The 21,091-nt window shown below is 42.5% G+C and overlaps 2 protein-coding genes across 3 annotated transcripts in view; both read left to right on the top strand.

Moving 5' to 3' along the window:
• Nucleotides 1-907: 907 nt before the first annotated feature.
• TPH1 (tryptophan hydroxylase 1) lies at nucleotides 908-13,557 on the top strand. 2 transcript variants are annotated; one of them, XM_071761662.1, is made up of 11 exons: nucleotides 908-1,343; nucleotides 4,095-4,232; nucleotides 5,207-5,390; nucleotides 6,737-6,837; nucleotides 7,586-7,653; nucleotides 9,092-9,288; nucleotides 9,741-9,876; nucleotides 10,377-10,503; nucleotides 11,617-11,712; nucleotides 12,309-12,442; nucleotides 12,743-13,557. In XM_071761662.1, exons 1-11 carry the CDS (start codon nucleotides 1,287-1,289, stop codon nucleotides 12,915-12,917), a joined length of 1,413 nt encoding a protein of 470 aa, XP_071617763.1. In that variant the 5' UTR covers nucleotides 908-1,286; the 3' UTR covers nucleotides 12,918-13,557. The 2 variants fall into 2 exon arrangements, with proteins under 2 accessions (XP_071617763.1, XP_071617765.1); XM_071761664.1 differs by lacking the exon at nucleotides 12,309-12,442.
• A 780-nt stretch (nucleotides 13,558-14,337) lies between these two features.
• Nucleotides 14,338-21,091, top strand: part of SERGEF (secretion regulating guanine nucleotide exchange factor) — a 124,489-nt gene continuing 117,735 nt past the window's right edge. The window contains exons 1-7 of the mRNA XM_071761665.1: nucleotides 14,338-14,416; nucleotides 16,210-16,348; nucleotides 17,022-17,177; nucleotides 17,443-17,537; nucleotides 19,696-19,756; nucleotides 20,499-20,612; nucleotides 20,904-20,966. Coding sequence (XP_071617766.1) covers nucleotides 14,393-14,416; nucleotides 16,210-16,348; nucleotides 17,022-17,177; nucleotides 17,443-17,537; nucleotides 19,696-19,756; nucleotides 20,499-20,612; nucleotides 20,904-20,966 — 652 coding nt within the window. The 5' untranslated portion in view covers nucleotides 14,338-14,392. The remainder of the gene's footprint in view (nucleotides 14,417-16,209; nucleotides 16,349-17,021; nucleotides 17,178-17,442; nucleotides 17,538-19,695; nucleotides 19,757-20,498; nucleotides 20,613-20,903; nucleotides 20,967-21,091) is intronic.

Genomic DNA, 21,091 nt, shown 5'->3' with positions numbered 1-21,091 from the left:
CAAATCCCCTTATCTTAATGTCATTGCCAAGTCTGACCTGAGAGCAGACCTGAGTGAGGACTGGGCTTATTGTAGTCTAAAAGTCATGATAGGTTTTTAAATATGAACATATGTCTAGATATACACAGAAAACACAAGAAAATACACTATTTGTAGGATAGAGAAAACAGTATTTTCCTGCTAATTGGAATGTAGTTATTCTTTCTGTAGGTGCACAATATTTCTTTTGAAAATTGGTAATGTGCTGCAATTTATCTTCACAGCAACAATTTTTAGTGAAGAAGTTGATATAACTACCCAGATGTTTCTCTCTGAGCCTACAGCCTGCACTGCAGACTTTTCCAGCAGCTCTGCAGAGCATCCAGGGGAGCTCCTTGCCTGGGATTCCCCATACTGAAGCCTTGTCTTGCAGGTAACTGCTGATTTACCCTCTGCTGTGGACTCAGCCATCATAATCTCTCATTTATGGTGAAGTCAGCCTTCCCTTTCCCCACAGATAAGGTATATATTAATTTGGTTGGGGAGGAGGCTGCAGGGGCATGATGGTGGCAGACAGGCTTCTTCCCCTCAGCCTCACGGGGTACAAGGGTACAAATTTATCTTAGCTGCAAAACCCACAAAGGGTTTTGTGGGTCCTCTGATCACCCTACCACACCTTGAATCTTCCTTACAGAGAACCAAGGAGGGGCGACTTCTTTCTAAGGGATGGGAGTGATGGCTGTGAGCTGGGAGAGGGTAGGTTTAGGTTAGGAAGATGTTTTTCACTCTGAGGGTGGGGAGACACCGGCACAGGTTAACTCAGGGAGGCTGTGGATGCTGCATCCCTGCAAGCGTTCAACACAAGGATGAGTCTTTGAGCAACTCATGCAGAGGGCTTGGAACGAGATGTTTTTGAAGGTCCCTTCCACCCCAAACCGCTCCACCGTACCTCAGGAGGGGACGCTCGCTTTTTGCGCGGGCTTTTTCGAGGCGCGGTGGCGGTGGGTGGCAGACGGCTGCTCCTCGGCACCCCTGCAGGGTTTGAACACCCAGCTTTCCGCGATTCCAGCTTTCCGCGGGCACGATTAAGAGGGCAGACGAGCCCCTTCCTCAGCCTAGACGGGCGGTGCCTCCCCCTGCCCCCGCCCCGTGGGGGGCGATCAAGGGCGGTTCCGCACCCTCCATAAAGCCGCCGCCGGTACCGGGCGCTGCTCCAATCGTCCCGTCAGCTACGGCCGCCCCGTCCCGGTCCTGGTCCTGCTTGGTTCCGCCGGGCACTGCGCGAACCGTTGGTTCCGACCCAGGCCATGCACCGCGGCGGCTCTCTGGAAGCCGCGCCCTGCCCGCGGGAGCCCCCCGGACAGGTGAGGAGGGGGACACGGGGAGGGGGACAGCGGCACGGGGGGCTGGGCAGAATGTGGCTTCTCTGGAGTGACAGCTCTGCCGCCTCGCCGTTGCGGTTTTGGGGGGAAAAGCTTCTGGCCCGGGTTCCTTGGAGGGGCCCCCGAGGTTCTGCTCCTCTGGCATCAGCGCTGCCGGGACTGCTCCGCGCCTCTTCCCGGGAGGGAGGGGGAAAAAGTGGTAAAAGTCATTCCAGGTAAGACAAACCCAACTTCTGGTGCGTCGTTGCTGAGGGGACACGAGGTGTGATACAGCCCAGAAAAATATGCTCCTGGTTTATTTGATGTTACGGTGGGAATACACTGGGCACGTCAGTGACCCTCTGAAATCAGCGCTGAGGTGTTTGCTGCAGCTATCGGTGCTGTGTGGTTTATAAAGACAGTAAAATTCCTTTTGAAAACACAAGTGCTGACTGTAAAGGAGCAAAGTTTCACAAAAAATTGTTTCGCCCTGTGCCTCAGATCTTGGGAAGGCAAATAAACTGTTCAGCACAGCGTTCGGGTTCCTCTCTGAGAACTAAATGTAAGGAAGACCTTTGGTGTGAATAAAAACTTTGCCTGTAATGTTACATCTGGTCGTGGCCACTCATAAGATCAAGTCTTCATCCTTCCCAGTTGAGAAGTGTGTCAGAAGGACAGTGAGAAAGTAAGAAGCTACTTAAAGAGGGAGGAGGATGTGAAGTGCCTGTTGAGAATTTTATCAAGTACAATTAATGGCAGTCTGTATCAAATACAGTTTTTTTTGAAAGTAGTCTTCAATTGCTGTCTCTAAAATGTAATTTCCTGTAGAAGAATATGTTTGGATAATTTTAAATCTTGGTGATTCAGTAATATTAAGAATTAAAGCACAAAATACACACCCTCAAATATCTGTCTCTCATATTTGAGGAGAAGGAGAAAGGGAAGGTAATTGGTCTGGGCTCCAAAAGGAGTGATCTTTAACCAGAAGACACTTAAATGTCTATCAAAATAAGGGCTTTAGAGTTTCCCATTACTTTCATTAAGACTTGAATCAGGTGTATCAGTTAATGATTTACATCATTACTAACAGGCATCAGTGCAATATTAATCTCCCTTTCACCCTCTCAAGAGCTTAAAAATGTTACTGTGAAAAGGAAAATTAACAGGTTTTATGAGAGCTGAGTTCATACAGCAGAAAGTAAAGGTGCAGCAGTTGGAGGAGAGGAATTGTTTTTTCATTACCATTTTCCTCTTGTCTTTCACCAAAATGTTTGCTGCATCAATGCAGACCTGTTTTCAATCAATTTTTTGCTGAAAGCAAAAGATGGTTTAGGGGTAAAGATGTAAGTTATGAGAATTTGGCATTGTAGGCATCTGAATTTCTCTTCTGCAACTTTTTCAAATTCCTAAATTTGAGGTAATTTTTAGAACTTAATATAAGAACACAGTGCGTTTTGTTGTATTTTCTTCATTGGTCTCTTAAACTTATTGCTTTATAAATGTCACCTGATCCCACACACAACAATAGCACAACTAGCAAAATACAAAATCAGAATATTAGTCTTCAGTGCATGTAGTTTGTCCTAGCTGTGCACCTTGTAATGCTGCATGCAACTGTGCCAAGTCTCATAAGCTGCTCTTAAGTCCATGATCCTGTGGAATAAAGCCAATATGCTGCATATGAACCATAAATTTAAAACAGCCCAACAGTTTTTGCCTTGAAAGACCACCATCTAACTCTGTAAGGGAGACTACTTTGCATCCAGCATTTTTTACAGAAGTATCATCTGGGTAGGATTTGACTCACACAAATGGTGATCTCTGCCCTTAAGAAAACAACCAATAACCTACATGTAATTGGGGAGTTATTTGCTTTTTCTTCTCTGCTTGGGGTCTCTTGTGATCCTGATCTGAACTGAGTAGTGAAACATGTTCAGCAGAGCCCAGATTGGACCCTGCCACCCACCTTCAGCAGAGAATTTGATGTCTGTACTCAAACTGGTAGAGATCAGTGGCTTTGCTGGATCAGAAGCGTGTGATGGGCTGACACAGTCATCCAGGGTCATCATATATGGGCAGCTTGTTGGAGCTGAGGACCAGTCAGAAATCCAGGTGTTTCCATGAGCATCTGTGGGCTTGAAGCCTCTTTTAGAGCAGCAGCTAATACCTGCCTTGTTGTAAACCACTGCATTTAAAATTAAACTAATTTCATTATTTTGTTAGGCAGATTACCTTCTTAATCTGAAAAGTAAATGAGAACACTTTAATAAAAGATAGAGAAAATCTGGGTGGTGGTGGTGTTTATGATTTTTTTTTTTTTTGGTTAATGGTTGGATTCAATGATCTTAAGTCTTTTCCAACCAAAACTTTTTAAACTTAGCTGTTATAGCTGGAAATACATAGCTGTTCTTGTGATTTCTGCTGATGCTTTATAGGTTCTCCCCAATCCTCTCCTCCAATACCACTACTAATTTAAACTATACTTTGAAAACATTTCCTACATCCTAGAGAATGGCTGAAAATGTCTATGAAACCATTGAAATGAAAAAAAAAATCTCAATATTTCATCCTCAGCTCTCAAAGATTCTGTGTGTTCCTAACATTATGCCTGTTACTGCCTAGTGATTCAATTGGCACTTTCCTTTTGTGGTTGATCAATCACAGTATTACCCAAAGAGAAACTGAAATGTAAGACTTTATACTTTTTGCACTACTCTCCATTACAAAAATCCCTTTTTATTTATTTGCATTTAGTTAAATAAGTCAAATTATATGATGATTGAAGATAATAAAGAGAATGAAGACAATGCATCTGAAAGAGGAAGAACAGCCATAATTTTTTCCTTAAAGAATGAAGTTGGAGGACTTGTAAAAGCATTAAAACTCTTTCAGGTATGTAATAATCACATTGTAGGGATTGTAATTCAAATTATAAGGATTGTTTTGGATCCCACAGGAGTAAATTGCATCCACTTGTTAAAGATTTTATTCCTCACCAGGCTTCCGTTTTGCACCCAAAGTTATCCAAAATAAGTCAGACTTATGCCTCAGAAATTAGATGCTAGCTGGCTAAAAAACGTCACAAAATGGATCTTCTGCACTGGCTAAAGACCTGGGAGAGTTTTGTCTTTTCCCCCTCATGACGAAAATTTTCTCATTATTTCTGCTGCATACAGGAGGTGGTTCTGAAGCTCCTGCTGATGTCAGGTAGACACTGGGGGTACTGACCCATGTTGGGTTGAACCCACTGCATTTGTCACCCTGGCTGGCTGGACTGAGGATGACAGAGGAACTGCAGTTGCACATCTGCTCTCCTTTGACTGCTGAGCAGGTGTAGTGCAAGGAATATGTGTAGTTACACTGTGCTCTGTCATCTGGCCCTGAGTGCCTTAACCTGGGGTTTTCTCTATATGTTCCTGATGGAAGACATATGATTAAATAATCTTTCAAATGAGAGTGAAATTTATGCCCTGCAACCTACTGCTTTTAAATCCCTTGCTTGCTTGTGAGATAATTATTTGGTGACTTGATTGGCATTTTGGTGAATTTCCAGTTGCTAATCACCTTCCTATGGAAGGGATGAAAGGAAAAAGTGTATGAATTTAAAAACCTCCTGACCCTGTATTTCTGCTCCCTGAATGCAAATGAAATTGAAAGAACACAGGTTCTCTTTTTTTTTTTTTCCCTCCTCCAATAAACGAACTGCTATAATGAGATCTGGATAATTAAAATAACCTCACAAAGGTGGTGAATATTCCATGGCAGTAGAGTATTTGGTTGAAAATGAAATTGTAGTTTTCAAGTCAGTTGTTTTTAGTCAATTGTTCTTAGTTAACCTCTTTGAAAACCTTGCTCCTTACAAACAGGAGAAGCATGTAAATCTGGTACACATTGAGTCACGGAAGTCCAAAAGACGAAATTCTGAGTTTGAGGTCTTTGTGGATTGTGACACTAACAGGGAACAACTGAATGAGATCTTCCAGCTCCTGAAATCCCATGTCAGTGTTGTCTCTATGAACCCAACAGAGCATTTCAGTGTGCAGGATGATGGTAAGTCCAAAAGGCAGTTCTGGTGAAAATGCATATCCTGATGTGTTGGTTTCAAACCTTCCTCTGGTCTCCACATTTGCATTTTTGTAGTGTTTTCATTCAGTAGCTACAAGGTTTATGCTTTTTTGTTGTTAAAGGGCATAATCTGGTGGATGTGAGCAGGGCTGCACTGCCTGCAGGCTGTTTCAGGATGCAGCGAGTTGCATGTCTGCTGCAGGTGCTCCTGGCCCTTCTCAGCACAACTGGCATTGCTGGGAGTCCCTGCACACACCCAGGCTGACACACACTGGTGTGGGGGCTTGGCTATGGCCTCTACAGCTGGATGAGAGAGGTAAAATACTAACTGTTCAGTTCAGACACTGGTGAGAGTGGGAGATGGATTCTGCATTTTCCTTATGTAGCTCTTGATCATCAAAAGCAGTTACTTATATCAGTGTGAAAGAGATGCCTTTTAACTTTAGGGCGCTTCACATGCTGTTTACCATTGCTTCTAGTTAAAGAGATGCTTAAAGTTCAGGGCAGCCAGAAGTCAGTCCTTGTGTATTTCTTGCCCACTGTGCTTGGCATAGGCTGATAGCCAGGGGAAGGTGAGGTCTGTGTCTCTTGGATAAAAATGGCTTACTTTAGCCCTAAGTAAGAGGAATTTCAATCTAAACAATCTCCCTGCCCTTCCAAAGAAAACTGAAGAGCATTAGGGCAGAAGAACGGTGTCTTAACTGCTGTACTAAGAGGTTGGTTATAAACTCCCTCAGGCTAAAAGAAAAAAAAGAATGAGTATCAAGACTGTACTGACTGTAATGATGCTCTAAGGCTGCAGTGCCTCGTGCTCTTCCTCTGCTCCCCACAACCCCCTTGGCAAAGCTGGATGTTCTGGGGTACATGACCACCCAGCAACATTTATTTCCCAGTAAAGCAGGATGGGTGGACTCAAACCTGCTGGCACTCTGCCCAGGGACCACAGGCAAATCAGTTCTCTGCTCCTGTGCACACTTTGTACCCTAGAAGCTTCACACAGCAGTGTGGGTGAGGAAGCCTTGGCTCTGTGGCAGCCCCTAGGTTCTACTCAGCAGTAACAGTAAAGGGCCACAGAAACCCCATAGGAACTGTATCCTCCCCTGGACACTTTGGAGCTGGCTGTGCTCTGTAGGCAGACTGTGGTAGTGACAGAGGAGGAAGTGTGAGCTGGAGGCTGGTGCCAGATAGGCAGTGAGCTCCCTGTCTTATTCATGACCCTTTTAATTTATAGATTTCGCTTGTAACCGCCATAGCTGTACTCGAATGTAGCACTTCCTCCCTTAGCATGCTTGGTGTTATTAATAACTTTGTGGATTCCATGTGTTCCCTAGACATGGAGAAAGTTCCCTGGTTTCCAAAGAAGATCTCAGATTTGGATAAGTGTGCAAACCGAGTGCTGATGTATGGGTCTGATTTGGATGCTGACCACCCAGTAAGTATTTTCCTTCCCTACGCCCACTCCTTTGTGAAAGCCTACTTTGTGGAGTTTACTTTAAAAAAAAAAACTGCAGCTTTTCCTCCTCCCTCTCCTTCCTCTCAACGGCGCCTCTGTGGGTTTGAGCACTTTCTTTTGGGGGTTTCATGTCTTTTTTTCCTAGTTCAGGCAAGTCTGTCGCTGGCTTCAGCTCCTGTGACTTTCTGCAACACTTATGTGAGAGCTCCAGGTCTGGGTCCTGAGTGGTCACATACAAATTAAAAAAAAACAAAACCAACCCACAAATAAGCTGTGTTGAGGAAGGCTTGGTTCCTCTTTCTCTCCTCCTTACTTATATGGAGCAAACGACTTGATACTGTGGCACTGCAAACAGACAATTTATTCTGTAATATAGAATAGTTAAGCAAGTAATGAAATTTGTATAAATACTGATCTGACTAAAATGAATCCTTGTCTGCTGAATATATAGCTGCATGCATAAAATCTTCAATCCTTACTTTGGAGTATTTGCTTAGTTCACAGTTATTAAACTTTTCAGACTAGAGCTATGGTGTAGACCATGAGCTATGCCCTGCCCTGTCCTCTCTTTCTTGGATAGTCCACTTCTGTATTTTCAATACAAATTTTTTCAAGTGCCTTGTTTTAAATTAATTGTTTATAATTAATTTATTATTGTTTTAAATAAATTTATTTACTAGAGCTTGAAAGCTTGTTTAACTTTGTTTTCCTTTTTTTCCCTCACCAGGGCTTCAAAGACAATGTCTATCGGAAGAGGAGAAAGTATTTTGCAGATCTGGCTATGAACTACAAACAGTAAGCTCAGCTTCTTCCAGAATAAGTCTTGTGGGTGCCTAGAAATAACAGAGTGGGCTGGCAGGAGCTCTTTCCCTGGACTTGGGTCTCACCAAGACATAGGCTTTAGAATCTGAGCTGGAAGGGGGTAAAATGAAGGGAGTTGTAAGTCAAGCCTAAAAGATGGATCTAGGCCACCTTCCATCCCCCTGGGCCTTGGGTCACTCTGAGGATCAGCTCGTGGCTGCTGGCACCCGTGGCAGTGCTGATCCTCTGCTGGGCCCTGATGCCAGCATGGGCTTCCTGCAGCGTGGTGTGTTTGGACTCTGTGATCCCTCCCTGCTTCTCTGGAAATGGGTGCAGCAAAGGAAGGGAGTGAACAATGCACATTTTACAGCTGCCTGTGCCAGGTTCTACTGACTTGACCAGGGCAGATCTCCTGTGTAAAGAAGAGGGAAGGGAGACAAAACCCAGTATATAGCCCAATTACTGCTTAGTTTAGGCTCTTGAGTTTTCTTTCCTGGTAAAAGCTAGTGCATGTGATGTGTAGATAAGAGTTTTTCTGTGAAAAGAAACTTGAAGAAATGCAGCTTGGGGGAGAGAGCTCTAAAAGCATAGGAGTTTCATAGCCCGGTGCTGAAAATTCTTTCTGAACATGATTTTCTTCTTGCTGTTGCCTGCTTGAATGGAAATACCAAGTTGTTCAATTGAAAATGACCTAGAAATGGTGGGTATCTAGGGCTCTGTGGCACTGTGTGTTAATGCAGCTGGTTAGCACAGCACACAGCTGGTTACTGTTAATGTGCTGTTAACAAACATTCCCTTAGGAAGCACCTGCCATGCTGGTTACCTGGCTGGCAAGGGAAGATCAGGGTAGCACTCCCATTGCTTTCAGTGGGCTTTAAGTGACACCCATGCTATAATCCACTTTAATCAAGATCCTAAGGGCTAAATAGGAGAGGTGGACTGCAACAGGTTCAGACAGGTGATTGTCTCCTTTGCACAGAAGTATGATTTTCACCTAATGTGTATATTTAGCTGCTTCCACATAATGTGCTGTTAACTTAGGAAATTCTCTTTTTTCCTAAAACAAATCAAAATGGTAATGGGAAATAATTGCAGGGAAAAGGGTGTGTTCTCAGCTCCTGAAGCTGCAGGTGTTTTAGATGGTACTCTCCTCATTGAACACCTAAGAAACTGTTTACAGAATTGAAGCTTTCAGGTTTCAGTGAGGTCAGTGCAAAGGTTCATGTCAGCTGATTTAGGGAAAAAAGAGAGCAAGTCTTCAGATTATAAACTGTCCTGGGCATAGACCAGGTCTCACTGTATAGTTGACAGTGCCTAATGTACCCTGGCCAGGTGTCACAGCCATATAGATGTCAAACTAGTAGTAAATAACTGAGTCATTTGTTATTATCCACTTACCAGGGAATGTCCTTTCTTCCTCTTCTCTTTTTAGTGGTGACCCAATTCCCAAGATTGAATTCACTGAGGAGGAGATCAAGACCTGGGGGACTGTGTACCGAGAGCTTAACAAACTTTATCCAACACATGCCTGCAGGGAGTACCTTAAAAACTTGCCCTTGCTCACCAAATACTGTGGGTACAGGGAGGACAATATCCCCCAGCTGGAAGATGTGTCCCGCTTCCTGAAAGGTAATGTGCTCATTTCCTTTCACAAAAAGAAACTCGGGTCCATTTCAAAGCCCACTGCAGTTTTGTGGGCAGAAGAAAACGCCCCTTGTCACTTTTGCTTACATTCATCCTAGTCCTTTAAGAGGACTAATGTAACAGAAAACATTTGTGTTTTAATGGATTGTGTCTTGAATTTATACAAACAGTGACATTTGAGGGACAATGCTACCTCTGAAGAGACTGGTACAATTGGCTCAAGAAGTAGGAAGCTGCATCGTGTTACCATTAGGCATGAAATTATAGGAAATCCACCTATGCAGAGGCAGGGACATTTTTAGGAGATGTTGGTCATTCTCCAGCTTATGCCTGATTTTTCTAATCATGCCTAATTTTCCCACATGCTCTGGAGCCAAGATAGTGCTCTGGCTTTTACCACATTTGAACTAATGTACAATTTCTCCATCCCTTTTCAGAGCGCACAGGTTTTACCATTCGCCCTGTTGCTGGATATTTATCTCCCAGAGACTTCTTGGCAGGATTAGCCTTCAGAGTTTTTCACTGCACTCAATATGTCAGACACAGCTCGGACCCTCTCTATACACCAGAGCCGTGAGTCATTTAATCTTGGGGTAGAATCTGAGTAAGAAAGTTTGGAATCTCACTGCCCAGATCAAAGTTGTTAAAAGGCTGTTCAAGAACACCAGTAAAAAAATTTAATTTTTAAGGTGCTGAAAACTCAGTTTTTGTGCTGAATGTAATGAAGTTTTAGTATTCTCAAGGGCCACTTTCATAAGTGCAGGATTTTCAAAAGTACAGCATATTATCAGAGGGCTCTCACTGATAACACTGTGTGCAGAGTTAAACATTCAATTGCATCATAACTGTGCAGCTTGGATCTTAGCTTCATTTGAACATCTGAGTTCATGTACTTATGTAGAGCTGCTATGACCTGCTCAGTTGCTTTCAGCTAAACATGATTGACACTTTTCTGTCTTTTAGGTATTAAATAGTCTAATATAAGAAACACATCATGTCTGTTCAAGTGGTGCTGCTTTTTCACTCTAGTACAAAGCCAGACCACGAGCTTTCCTCTTGTTTCTTTTTTCCAGTGATACCTGCCATGAGCTCCTAGGCCATGTCCCTCTTTTGGCTGAACCCAGTTTTGCTCAGTTCTCCCAGGAAATTGGTCTTGCATCACTTGGGGCATCAGATGAGGCTGTCCAAAAGCTGGCAACAGTGAGTCTTTCAGTGCCTGGTGATCCCATTGAAAACTTTACTAGGCTGATCCCACTCCATCAAATAACTTTGGAGCTTTGTATCAACATTATCCATAACAGCTGCTAGACCTATGTGTTTGTTTCACTGGTTCTTGGATTTTGGAAAAGGAAAAAATTACGTTTTAAACTTGATACAATTGGCATTTTTCTTCACTTTGTTGTCAAGTAAGGGTGCAGCTTCTGGTGGTAGATCACTTCTTCCAGGCTGAAATTCTATGATTTCTTTTTCCCAAAGTCTTTTTACTTCTGGGAACATGATTCAATGATTTTAAAAGTAATCCATTTCTTTCATGCTTAGAATGATCTGAAATTATATGGTGTTTTCATTGAATGTGGTGAGCACTAAAATTACTTTTCAGCAAAGAAATTCAAATAATATAAACTAATTTTATTTCTCAGATATCAATTTTTTGATTCTTTGGCAAAACTGATTTTAAGATGAAAATTAAATTTAGATGAAAAATTATTTATGCCAGTTATGAAAGAACTGGTTTGCTGTTTATTTCCCCACCACCAGCCTAGTGTATCTGGTGGTAAAATTTCTACTACTTTCAGTGATAGAAGAGAGCAGAACTAAGTGGGAGCACAACTAAGCCATCTATGAAAAGTGTTCCTTCCTAGAGGCACCTGCAGAAATCCAGCAAACTAAGAAATTATGAAATCCAGCAAACTAAACATCTTCAATTTTGCAGGCCACTAAGCAAATGAGAAACAAACTGTAGTGGACTGATGTTTTCACTCACAGCCAGTGTTTTTTTTAAGCTGAAGCTGTCAAAGCATGACAATATTTTTCAAAACATTTAAATCTCAGTGTTCCTACTGATGTTAACAGCTTCTAGCCTAGCTGAGTGATCTATAATATAAATCTTTCTTATGAGAAACACACAATGCCATGGTTCTTCACCTTTCCATTTGGGCATCCTTCCTCTTTAAATATTTGACAAGGATAGCCAAGTGATGACTGCCTGGTATTTGCAACTCTGACACTACCTACAAATAGAAGTGCCCCCATCTAGTTCACCACAGCATCTTTGTTGAAGGCTGAATGATTTTATTTCCTTCTCTGTTTCAGTGCTACTTCTTCACCATAGAGTTTGGGTTGTGCAAGCAAGAGGGACAGCTACGAGTTTATGGGGCTGGTTTGCTCTCTTCAATTAGTGAGCTCAAGGTAAGGATATCTACTGCTTATGTACCTCTTCTCTTTGTTTGTACCTATTATTATTGTCTCTGTTTTGCCCTGGTTTTTTAATGAAGCATAATTCAAAAATCTTTCTTTTGAAAACTCCTGGATACTACTGGGCTTTAAGGAAATTCTGGACAGTCTGCTTTTGGATATATGCTGAGATATTCATATGCATATCCACATATACATGGATATATGCAAAAGCTCCCAGATCTTTTGCAGGAAGTGTTAGATTGGTATTTCTTAGCATTAGGTTCCAAGTAACTATTTTCATAATAAGCATCTGCTGGTTTAACCAGAATCTGAAAACATTGGTCTTGTTTACACACAAGCCTTGTATCTGAGAAATCCATTTTTTTTGATCCAGATTGGCAGAATATGACAGTTCAGAGTTATTCTGTTTGTTTAGCTTCAACCACCATTCACCTGCAGATAAAAATTTTAAGAAACAATGCCCTAAATATGCTCTAACATATTTTTTTTCTTTTTTTTTTTTAAATTCACTCTACTTCATGTCATCTTTCTCATGGATTATTTGGGTGGTGATGTTCCCCTGACCCATGATAATGTTATATTACCAGCACTCTCTCTCTGGCAGTGCCAGAGTTAAGGCTTTTGATCCAAAGGTCACCTGCAAGCAAGAATGCCTCATTACAACTTTCCAGGAGGTTTACTTTGTTTCTGAAAGTTTTGAAGAAGCAAAGGAGAAAATGAGGTACAGGTTTCTTTTTCCCTCTTTTATAAAACCATGTTTAATTTCATGGGTCTCAGTGGCAGCACCAAACCCTTACAGTTCTTATAAGAATTTTATAATTATCTTTTATGGAGATGGAAAACAGATTAGAATTTACTTGGTCTTCTGTGTACTGGGTGGGAAAGATGATGAACTGTGTAACAACTATTTTTAAGGAAGCAAGCAGTTTAGAAAAATATTTACTGATACTGACTACATACAGAGGATACATTTATGTTTTGTTTACAACTCCTTCTGTTTGTTTTTTTTTTACTTGAATAGGGAGTTTGCAAAAACCATCAAGCGTCCATTTGGTGTGAAGTACAATCCATACACTCAAAGTGTGCAGATCCTGAAAGACATGAAGAGCATTGCCAGCGTGGTGAACGAGCTACGGCATGAGCTGGACATTGTCAGTGATGCCCTCAGCAAGATGGGCAAGCAGCTGGAAGTTTAACACCCACCCTTGTCAGCAGTGTGGTGCACTCACCAATTCTATTGTTTTCCCTACTGATTTCTTTCTAGGCGTGTAATGTGTTGTATGCAGAACTCTCTCCTTTGCAAATGGAAGAGGGAATGGCCCATAAGGATAATCACTTTATCTCCTTTGTCTGTGTAAAGTCTATTACAGAATGTATTCCTCCACCCCCTTGGATAAAAAAAGGCCTGGAGTTGCCTTTGAGAAGCTAGTGGGGAATTAGAGAAATAGCTAGAATGGAACAAAAGTGTGGTCTGTGGATCAGATGCTCAGGTGGCTTGTAAGGCAACAGTGGTATAATTCACAGTGAAATGTCAGCTTCTGACTGTAGTAGTCTGTGCTACTCATTTTTAAGCGTTGCAGGCTTCATATTGTAGAAGCTCTAGTAATCAGTGCTTCTAAGTCTGCGCTACAAAGTTACCCTAAATGATTATGCTGCAGGCATCAGGACACAAAAGAGCTGCAGGTTTGCATGAAGGGATCATTCTTATCCCAGAGAATTTCAAATGTGGTGTTTGTCATGCTTCTAGTATAAGGCAGATACACAGAGCTGTTGCATGAATTCCTAATTCTGTTTATTTTATGAGATTGCTATCGAGGGATAGCAATCCTTCCCTTAAAAAAAAAAAATTACCTTTTTCCCTACTGAATTACTTTAGAAAAAAAAACCCAAAACCTGCTAAGTAGAATAGAGAAGGTGTATTTCCATGGTATTAAAAATGTGTACGTCTGGTTTCACACAACCAAACCTAACTCTGTAGAACAGTAATTTAATATTTTAAGCTATTGTGGAGGCTTTAAACGTCAGTGAAATACACAACGTGGTAGTTATTAGCAGCAAAACCCCCTTTACTTCATCACTGTAGCAATAAACACAAAACACTCATTTCTGCCTGTTTTACCTATTTAATAGTGCCGTTCAAATACTCGACGCATGTAACGCGATTCCATTTGACACTGCGTCTATTTGACTTGTTTTCCCCTCATATATATTTTTTAAAGGCTTCCTTTTTTCCCGTTGAAGCGCGTGTGTTCAGGGCTAGTGTCGGAGGCCCCTGCGGCTGCTGTCCCGACATTCGTGGGGCTCCGTGGGTTCTGGGGAATTTCCCGTGAAAACGGCAGCCGGAGCCGGAGTCCGCCGGTGGAGCACGGGATGTCCCGGGGGGGGGAGATGTGCAGCAGGAGGGCACCCGCTCGACACAGCCACCCCCAGGCACTCACCAGGGCTTCGAGAAGCTCCCAGCGTGTCCCCCGCCCTTCCCAACCCTCACAGGGAACTCTTTGAGCGGACCAGTGACGGCGTCAAGGAACTCTGGTCCTTATCCCCACACAGAGAGTTCCCGCCCGTGTAGCGTGGGTCCGGTGTGAGGCGGGGCTCTGGCACAGCCCGCCCCGGGCCCGCCTCTTCCTCCCCGGCCTGCGGCGCGGCGGGAAGGGTGCGGGGCGCTGGAGCCATGGGGCCGGTGCTCCTGGCTTGGGTAAGCGGGGCTCGGCGCGGGGGGGGGAGGCTTCAGCCGAGCAGCTGAAGGCGTCGTGCAGCTTCGGGGCTTCTCCCGCCGAGGGTCGGCCCCGAGGGTCGAGCTGCGCCGTGTCCTTGCGTGTCCGTGGCGTTACTCATCTCTCGGCAGCGGGAGAGGTTGCCCGGGCTCCGGGGTGCCCTGCTGGGCTGCCGCTGCCGGTGCTGCTTCTGCTGCCCGTGCTGCTGCTGCTGCCCGTGCTGCTGCTGCTGCCCGTGCTGCTGCTGCCGGTGCTGCTGCTGCTGCCGGTGCTGCTGCTGCTGCCGGTGCTGCTGCTGCTGCCGGTGCTGCTGCTGCCCGTGCTGCTGCTGCCCGTGCTGCTGCTGCCGGTGCTGCTGCTGCTGCCGGTGCTGCTGCTGCTGCCGGTGCTGCTGCTGCCGGTGCGGCTGCCGGGGCGTGCAGGGTGGGGGAGGATCCTTTCGCTTCGGGTACGTGTATTGGGGTGAAATCCTGCGTTCTTCGAAGAAATAAAAAGGGGTCTAAGCGCCGCAGGATGGGTTTCTCTCTTTGGTAGCTCGCTTTGGCTCTGCGGTACTCGCAGTTGGGTAATAAGCCCTCAGTCGTGGAAGGGTACACGAGGAAAGGTGTGTTAGTGTCACGACAGACACTTGGGTGCGCCCTGCAGTCCCCTACGCACCTGTTGTCTTTCTGCACCTTATCTCAGCTTGCCTGTTCTCCTAGGCTTGAAAAGTCATTGCAAATTACGGGTTAAAATGAGAGCTCGTTACAAGCCTTCTGAAAGGAATTATTTCTGTGAAGTAGTAACACGTTCTAAAACTGTCTGCCAGTAGTAGTGACTGTGAGAGAACAGCTTCATCTGCCTGTTGAACTCCAATCCTGTCATCTTGTCCACCTGTTAACTATGGGATGAGGCGAGCAGCCTGATGGTTTTGTCTGAAATGTTGTTTTTTCACTAGGTACAAAATGTTTATTGCTAAATGCATCCTCTTAAGATGCTCTGGGTGCTGCTGTGGGGACAGGCAAGCAGACAGCAGTAGGCAGGGGGAGCACAGGTGGGGTATGGGAGGTTCCCCCTGGGGGTCACCAGCTTGGGGCAGCGTGGGTGTTGTGTTGGTGTAACTGCAGTGTGTGTGCAGGGGAAGCTACTGAATTTACCTTGGTTGCTGTTCAAACTGTTGGACATTTAGCAGAGCTGAAAATGGCAAAGACCTTCCCTAACATCTTACCATGTTGTCAGTGGTTGCTGTCTGTGATTGGTTTAGTGGCTATAATTTTGTACTTACTTGTAATTATAATAGGTGTAGTTTTATTTTGGCCACTTTTAAGTTGTAAAGGCTTAGCTGTTGAAGGATAAGTGTTTTTGTGTTACTTGTTTAGGTTCCAGAATAAAGTAGCATCTTGTTCTGATACTGTTTTGGAGAACAAAAAACCAGAAAACATTAGTATGAGTAAGATCTTAGTGATGAGAGGGAATTGTAAGCTTTGTAGTTAGATAGGTGGTAATAATCCTGATAATGAGGCTCTCCTTAGTAACCATTAGCTTGCCAGATATATTCCAGTATAGCTTAATGACAGCAAATTCAGGACAGTGCTGGTCTGTAATTGTGTGGGTCTTGTGTGGCAGCAGTAAGAATGAAGATTTTGGGAGATTTTCAGTAGCAATTAATTGCAGGCTAACCTGTGACATGTCCCCAACAAGCTTGTTTGCTCACTCTTAGTAGCACATGTGTATCTCTCTCTTTTTTTTTTTTTTTATAAACTTTTTAATAAATGCGTTCTCTGTGTATTTGAAGGGTGCAAACAGCTATGGACAGCTTGGTCTTGGTCATAAAGAGGATGTGCTGGTACCTCAGCCACTGAAAGATGTTTCCTGCAAATGTCAAGACATCAAAAGCATTACTGGAGGAGGAGGACATTCTGCAGTTATCACTGGTAAAAATGCACTTGTAAGGAGTAGGACTGCTAAACAGTTGTTAGTTTGTTTTTTTTTTTTTTACCCTGTTGATCTGGTGCTGCCACCTGTCTGCTACTTCTGTTTCTGAACAAGTACCAGATCTTAGTTGCAAAACAGGTTTCTCCCATGCCAATTACCTCAATATTTGGGGAAAATTGGGGAATTCATATTTTGCTTATTTTCTGTGGTTACTTTATGGCACTGTAAGGACTTTCTTAACCTGTTTTTATAACAGCTCTTTAGGCAAAGCAGTCAGTTTTTTGTGTAGAGAATGGGAGATTATTCAGTCTTTATAAGTTTTCTGGTAAGGAGCAGAAGATAACATCAGGTCTTTGAAAGGTTCTGCTCTATGCCATAGCTAATTGTGGGGAAGAAGGGACACAGACACATTTGAACAAGTTGAAAAACCTCAACATGGATCTTGATGAGAAGTGCCTGAGCATATGGATTGCCTCCTTTAGCAAACCCTATCCATCTTTATCTGTGCTCAGAGGTGTTTCTGGTACATCAGAAATAACTGTTTCTTTTTGCTTGATTGTAGTGTCTAAAATGGAATGTAATCAGTGTCATTACTTGTCACAGGCTCTCATGACATGTATGCTTGTATTTTCAGTCTCTGAAGTGGTTTGTTTGTTTTATTTTTTCTTCCAGGTGCAGGAGAACTCTATGTATGTGGTAATAACAAAGATGGGCAGTTGGGACTGAATCATATGGAGGATGTGCTGAATTTTACTTTGTGCACTGCCCTGTCCAGCTTTTGTGTGAAACAAGTTGCCTGTGGCTGGGATTTTACAATCATATTAGCAGGTAAATCTGCATCTGTAGGAGCTGAAGAAATACCTTGGTGTAGAGAATACGCTGAAAGTTCCACATCACTTTTGCACTCACAGATTTTAAGCTCCCCTCCCTGCAAACAAAATTGATCCATGTTTCTTGTATCCCAGTGAATTTCAGATCTTTAGTGAACATTTATTTGAGTTGCTTAGCTGGGGGACTTTGCTTGTTAGGATGTTGCAGTGCTTTGTCTTTGCTTGCAGGTTTACTGATCAGGCTTTAACTCTTCATTTTGCAGAATCTGGCCTAGTTCTGTCCTGCGGGTCCAACTCTTTTGGACAATTAGGAGTTCCTCAAATATCAAATCCATGCTTGATTCCACAAAAGATTGAGGTAAAGATTTAAAAGGAATTGTGCTTCAGGCCTCTGTCCTTTATATTGATTCCAGCAACTTACTAAGTTCTTCTGACCTCAGTGGGCTTTGAGCCAGGCTCTTCAGCTATTTTTAAAGAGTCTCTTACAGTAGTCTTACAAACTAAAGGACCAAAGATAGTTGTTGATCCAGAAATGTGAAGCTAAGGCTGCTGCTCCTGTTGCACAAAGTTGCACACTTAAAACAAAAAAGCCTCTTTCATTGGGGTCTATAGTGTTTCATAATGTATTTTGATAATATCTATAGAATGAATCCGGTGCTCAAATGATGTGAAATGATACTAATGGTGGTGAAACTGTAAATTAACTCCAGCTGAAGTTTGCAAGATCCTGTGTATGTTTTGCTACTTGAAGGTTATGTGTCTTCACTATGCTTTGTTGGAAGCTTTTGCTTAACAGCTCAAAGTACAGCAAAATGAGCCAACAGTAATTCACCCCTGAAAAAACCCAGATGCGAGTTTTTTTTTTGATCTGTTGCTCTTGTGATTCTTGTGTAGCAGTTCTGTTTTTTAAGGATTTGTCATATAAGTGTATTTATAACTGTCAGAGTTTCTTCCCCACAGATGAGTACTGTAGTATTATTTCTTGCTGTAAAAAGTTAAATAAAAAAAGTCTTTGTTACTGCCAAAATAATGTGAATGTAATAGAGTAAGTAGCTGCAGGCTGGAGAGAGTAAACTTTGTTACTTTTGAGGTTAAAAAAGTTTTTGCTTTTGTATGTAAAGAAATTGACAAGTACATTGATTTGCTTCTCAGCTATCCTCTAATATTTACCAAACAATATCAACTGCAAAGGAAATAGGAGGGGAAGTTAGAGAACAATGTATCTTCTGTTGTAAATGCTAAATGCTGGACTCTGACAGCGTAGCTCATGTTATTCCTGTAAATCATATGGAAGTCTTTGGTTATGTTTGGAGGTGAGGCACTGCTGAATGTGAGTAGGGAGCTTGGAATGTAGCCCCAAATTAATGGTTTTTAGAATGTTTGTAGTAGCAGATACTGAGACTTATGTAACATCAGAAAAGCTTTCCTGTTGTTGGCTATAAGCCCAACAGCTTGGATAAATTTCTCATGGGAATTCTAATTAATCCCTAATTTACACTGTAGTTTCTTGTTTGGAGAACACTGCAGAGCTCTTCCATAGAGCTGTTGTGTCTAATGAAAGAAAACTTCAGAGCAGAAAGGATTCACAGACAACCAATTTAGCCTCATGGCTCACTCTGGATTCTCCTTTTCTTTTCTTACTGTAGGAAGGGAAGTGCAGCTGATGCCCCAGGTAACCCCTGTGAACGGGGATTAACTCACCTGATGTTTCTGTATCTTGGGTGTTTTCTGGGAGCATCATTCCAGTATGGGGCCTGCAAAAGGGTAGTATTGACAGTCCTAATCTGAATATGTGTCCTTCCTGACTACGTGGAGTATTTTCTCCTTTCATTTGTATAATGTTAAATGCTTGGACTCGATGCCATCTATTTTAAATAGTGTTACATCTGTCAGAAGAGAGAACAAATGTGCAGGGTCCTCAGAACTGGAGAAATGCCAGAACTGAAGTACCCTGTGCAAACTTCAGTCACTCATTTTATGCATGTGTGACTTAGTATGGTGTTCTTTTACATGATTGTGTTGGGCAGCCTTCAGCAGTGTAAGTGTTACTATCAGCTGTGTGGTTTGTTATCACAAGATTTGATAAGACTGAACAGCTTGATGGAATTTATTATAGTTTATTACTGGTATTTGCTGCAGAGGTTTTAGTGTAAGTTTTGAGGAACACTGAGTTAAAAATAAGACAAATATATGTGTTGCCAAGAACCTACTTTTTTCTTGTTAAGATATTGACTGTGGCTTTTTATTTATTGCCACAAAGCTGTACATCCAGTTGCTTTGCTTGTTGTGGTGTTTGTGTCTTCTGTTTTGGGGTTTTTTAGTTTGGTTTTTTGGGTTTTTTTTTGCCCAAATTTACTTCCTTTGTGATACAAAATGTTGATATGCATTGTGATATGCAGGCTGGAACTGAGAACTATTTTCATAGTGTTCCACTTATGTCTTTGGTGTATTTTGCTTTCAGAGGCACTGAATGAAAAAAAGCTACTTAAATATCTTTTTTTTTTTTACTTGAGTAGTCTCTCAAAGAGAAGGTGGTGCATGTTGCTGCAGGACTGAGACATGCCCTTGCTGCTACAGGTAACAATGTCATAATCCTTACATCATTTCACTAACAAATGGTACGGAGTTTTAATGGTTTGGAGAAGGGGAAAGAAGATGAAATTTAGTTTAACTTCTACTTATTTATTCATTGAGGCTCAGCAAACTACTTATGCCCTTTTATTTTTGGTTTAGTTTTACACGAACTTTAGTGTGGTTTCCAAGTAGTGGAGTCGATGCAAAGGAGATGCCTGGAAGTATCTGTATGAATACTGGGATTTAAGCTTTTCTGAGCTCTGTGCTCAGTGGACATCTTTATTCAGGGCTAGGTCAAGTCTCTGAAAGCTCCTGTGGAGAAGACAGGTACTACTCCCTTGGTGTGCTGCACAAATTAGCATGAAGAGAGGGAAAGGGCAGAGAGAGTGCAATGAATTCATAATAATAAAGGAGTTGTGCCTGTCCTTGAGGTGCTATCAGGACTTCTGTTACTGGGTTCTCAGTAGTATCCTGATAGAGACCTCTGAGAGCTGAGATGGGTTGCTCAGTATCTTACTGTCTTGCCTGTATAGATGAGACTACAACTGTTCGTTGCTTTATGACTTCACCGGGGTTATCCATATATTTATGGAGTATGTTTTTAAAATAGAGGTCTTTCAAAGTAAAATTGGAAATAGTGAAAATGAAGTGAATGTGTTTTTAAAAACTAATTAATGAATTAAATTCTTTTTTTTTTGGCGGTTGATGTCTTCTAATGTCTTCTATCTCTGTTTACTCTGGCAAGTGAGTGGTTTGGTGTTTCAGTGGGGAACTGGCATGGCATCTCGGGCAAAGCGTGCAAACCAAGGAAAAACTCTCCCTCTGTTCTTGACAGCAAAGGAGCCCTGTGAAGTACCAGGTAATCCAGGAGTGCAATCCCTTTCTGAAGGTGGATAGAACAAAAATATAATTTGGAGCAATATGTAGCATCCTTTTATTATAAAGCCATTTGGTATTATAAACATGTAGTGATGTATGAATGGGCATACAGGATTATAACCCATGGGGGTGAAATATCTATGGCCCCAAAGCAGATGCTTTTGTTACAAAATTCATCATCATGCTGTTACGTTTGATGCAGTTTTGGTTTATATCTGTGCATGAAATGATGCCTGCTGTACAAGTTTAATGAGACTTAACTTTTTTGTAGGCCTGGAAGATGTAAAGGTGAAGAGTGTTGCTGCAAGCTCCTATCATTCAGTGTCACTCACAGGTAGGCCTTAGATATAGAAGTGAAAGATGTTGTCTCAGCATAGAAAGGTTTTTGTGCTTTGGAAATACTTGTCAGTTTTGGTTAGAATGGTAAAATTTGATCTGGCCCTGTTAGTGCTGGTTAAT

Source organism: Heliangelus exortis, chromosome 18, assembly GCF_036169615.1.
Source record: "Heliangelus exortis chromosome 18, bHelExo1.hap1, whole genome shotgun sequence".
Taxonomy (NCBI): domain Eukaryota; kingdom Metazoa; phylum Chordata; class Aves; order Apodiformes; family Trochilidae; genus Heliangelus; species Heliangelus exortis.
This window is presented reverse-complemented; position numbering and strand designations above follow the sequence as displayed.

Bases quoted from the DNA above. Each gene is read 5' to 3' on its own strand.
- TPH1 (XM_071761662.1), top strand. From the start codon at position 1,287: ATGCACCGCGGCGGCTCTCTGGAAGCCGCGCCCTGCCCGCGGGAGCCC. The intron at 6,838-7,585 runs GTAAGTATTTTC...TTCCCTCACCAG, and splicing joins ATTTGGATGCTGACCACCCA to GGCTTCAAAGACAATGTCTA. The intron at 11,713-12,308 runs GTAAGGATATCT...TTATATTACCAG, and splicing joins CTTCAATTAGTGAGCTCAAG to CACTCTCTCTCTGGCAGTGC.